At 40.8% G+C, this 3,041-nt stretch overlaps 1 protein-coding gene across 1 annotated transcript in view; it reads right to left on the reverse strand.

Moving 5' to 3' along the window:
• Positions 1–3,041, reverse strand: part of LOC101848936 (neuroglian) — a 22,173-nt gene that overhangs the window by 9,615 nt on the left and 9,517 nt on the right. The window contains exon 2 of the mRNA XM_013088511.2: positions 2,525–2,655. Within this exon, the coding sequence (XP_012943965.1) occupies positions 2,525–2,655 (131 nt within the window). The remainder of the gene's footprint in view (positions 1–2,524; positions 2,656–3,041) is intronic.

Here is a 3,041-nt window from a genome sequence, read left to right on the forward strand (position 1 = left end):
TCTCCCTCTCTCTCTCCCTCTCTCTCCCTCTCTCTCCCTCTTTCTCTCCCTCTCTCTCTCCACCTCTCTCTCTCTCTCTCTCCACCTCTCTCTCTCTCTCTCTCTCTCTCTCTCTCTCTCTCTCTTTCCCTCTCCCTCGCACTCTTCCTCTCCCTCTCTGTACACCTGCATTTGTATAAATGTGCGCGTGTAATATTATAATACGAGTGCGTTAGAAAAACTGAAATAAAAAAACAAAAACGCAGAAAGAGTAAGGCAGAAAGAATAATAGATAGATAAAAAGAAAGAAACAAACCAACAAAGAAAAAACAACAACAAAGAAACAAAAGAGTAAAGAGATGGAGGTAGCAGTCCTGTAAAAAACAAAGAGAGAAGAAAAGAGAAGAGAAGAAAAGTTTTGTAGGCGTGTGTAGCTCTCCCTATTGTCCCAGACTGTGATCTACTTATCGCTGTACGAAGATCGAAGCCTGTCTCCTCGCTGTCCTGGCTTTCTCCCCCTTCAATCAATACTGAAATTGATCCTTGCTGTTTTGAGCTTTATCCACAGAACCCAGCATCACTAACTAGAAGTAACTAGATTGTAGACTTAGTCCCTTGGGAGGTGAGTGGGTGTGAGTGAGGTGGTGGGGGGAGGAAAGACGTGTACTGGACCAAAAAAGAAAGAAAGAAAGAAAGAAAGAAAGAAAGAAAGAAAGACAGGTGCACGCACCAGTGATAATGAATGAAACACAAAGGGACACTGGATGTAAAATACATGTACTTTGAACGACGACGTTTTTCCAATAATTTGAAAATCTTGCACGCATATGCATGCATATGTTTTATACAACGTGTGCCACAGACATACACATGCAATCCGAAACGCACATACACAATCAAATGTGCAGTCACTCACACAAAAAAGAAAAACCCAGACACATACAACCATCAGGAATACACACTTACCACGAAAACAAATCCACTTACAGAAACCCACATGCAAATTCACAAACTTAATCAGACTCTCTCTCTCTCTCTCTCTCTCTCTCTCTCTCTCTCTCTCTTTCTTTCTCTCTCCCTCCCCCCTCTCTCTATTCATACACACACACACAAATACACACACAAACACACAAAAACGCACACATGGGTTTTGATGTAGTTAGCAAATGTTATTATTGTGCTGGCAGCTAACTAGGTAATAGTACATGTATGCTTTCAGATTTCGGCTCAAGGCTAGTTTTGCTTGATTAGTTCCTCTTTACAGGTTTTAAAAACATCTCCTTTTTTCTGAATTACAGTCTGTCTGCGTCTTTCTATGCAGCTATTGTAAACATTTTACCCTAAACATTAGATCACAGACGCTGGTTTTCTGTGTTGGCTCTTTTTACAAGAACATAAAAAACATTCTAAAAAAAACCCCCCTTCAATGTGAAAATTAAAATCATTCATTTCGAAAGGTCACAACAAACGTTTCTCGACTACTGATTAAAACTTTCATTTCCAATTTTACTACAATTTTGCTTTCAAACAACCCCCGAAGCGACTATATAATATGTATACAGACGCCAAAAACTTGGTCCCATCTGAAATATTCTGGCGCAATAAGCAGTTTTTCTAATATCCCGACGTAATACGATTTGCAACGTGTCGCTAATCACACGAATATGACACCAGCGGAACAAGGCGCCTTTGAACGTGCATTGTCTGGTGAGAAAGGAGTTAATTATGGGTACGCTCGCACTTAGTTGATAGGATTACACGTTACACAATTGTTACACAATTCCACATGAGTGAAGCTCGCTTTTCGCTGTCGATAATAATGATTACTGTAATGTTGTTGCTGTTACTGGTGGTGGTGGCGGTGGTGTCTGTGATGGTGGTGTTGGTGACCACGACGACGAGGAAGATGATGATGATGATGATGATGATGATGATGATGATGATGATGATGATGATGAAAATGAATTTATCAGACATGATGTACACAAATGGCACGACAATGCTAGAGACACCACCAGAAATAACCACCACCACCACAACAACAACAACAACAATAAAAACAACAACCACAACACAACCACATCAACAAAAGTGAAAATAAAACGGGGACAACGCCAAAATCAACACTTACGTTACACATCACAAACAAAAGAACAGAAACAAGAGTATCTACAGATTCAGATTTGGCTTTACTGCAAGAAAACAAAAGGAACAGGTTAGCAGGGCAATGAAAACAAAAAGCATCACAATAAATAACCGCAGTAACAATCCCATCCCCTCGTAATAACAATTACTACAACAATAATAAGTCGCCCACTACATCGCACTTCACAACCATTAAAACAAACAAACAAACAAACAAACAAAAAAACAAACAAATGAACAAACAATGACAACGAAAGTAAACACATTTGCCATCACTATGACAACAAAAAATGCAATGAAATGAATAAAAACCAAATAAAAAAACCCACAACATTGAAAGTATAAAGGTTGGATACGCCCAAGAACTTGATCCAACACAGAAGCCACATTATTTATTCACCTTGTAGCCTCGGAACTTTCCGTTGATTTTTCTATCTTTTGGGTCTATGGCCTCCCATACAAAGTGGGCGGCTGTCTGGGTGAGAGGTCTGTTCTTGTCCAGTCCGAAGCCAGCAACAGTCACTTGGGGTTCTGTGTGGTTCGGAGGTATAGGAGTGAATAAGTTAGTAAGTGTGTGGGGGAGGGGGGGGGGGTGCTTTTGTGGGATTCTGTGCGTGTGTGTTGCTGGGTGTTTGTGTGTTTGTATAACACACACGTAGAAACGCAGACGTACACCACAACCACCAACAGCACCCAACACCAAGAGCTTTCCTTTAGGATAAAATCCTTCATTTGCCTACCTCAAAATTCCTATTTGCCAGCAAATAGCCTGCTCTGAAATTTACTCACACTTTCACACGCATGCACATGCAAACGCTCTCTCTCTCTATCTCTCTCCCTCTCTCTCTCTCTCTCTCTCTCTCACACACACACACACACACACACACACACACACACAGACACACACAGGTACAGGA

Source organism: Aplysia californica, unplaced genomic scaffold (genome assembly GCF_000002075.1).
Source record: "Aplysia californica isolate F4 #8 unplaced genomic scaffold, AplCal3.0 scaffold00023, whole genome shotgun sequence".
Taxonomy (NCBI): domain Eukaryota; kingdom Metazoa; phylum Mollusca; class Gastropoda; order Aplysiida; family Aplysiidae; genus Aplysia; species Aplysia californica.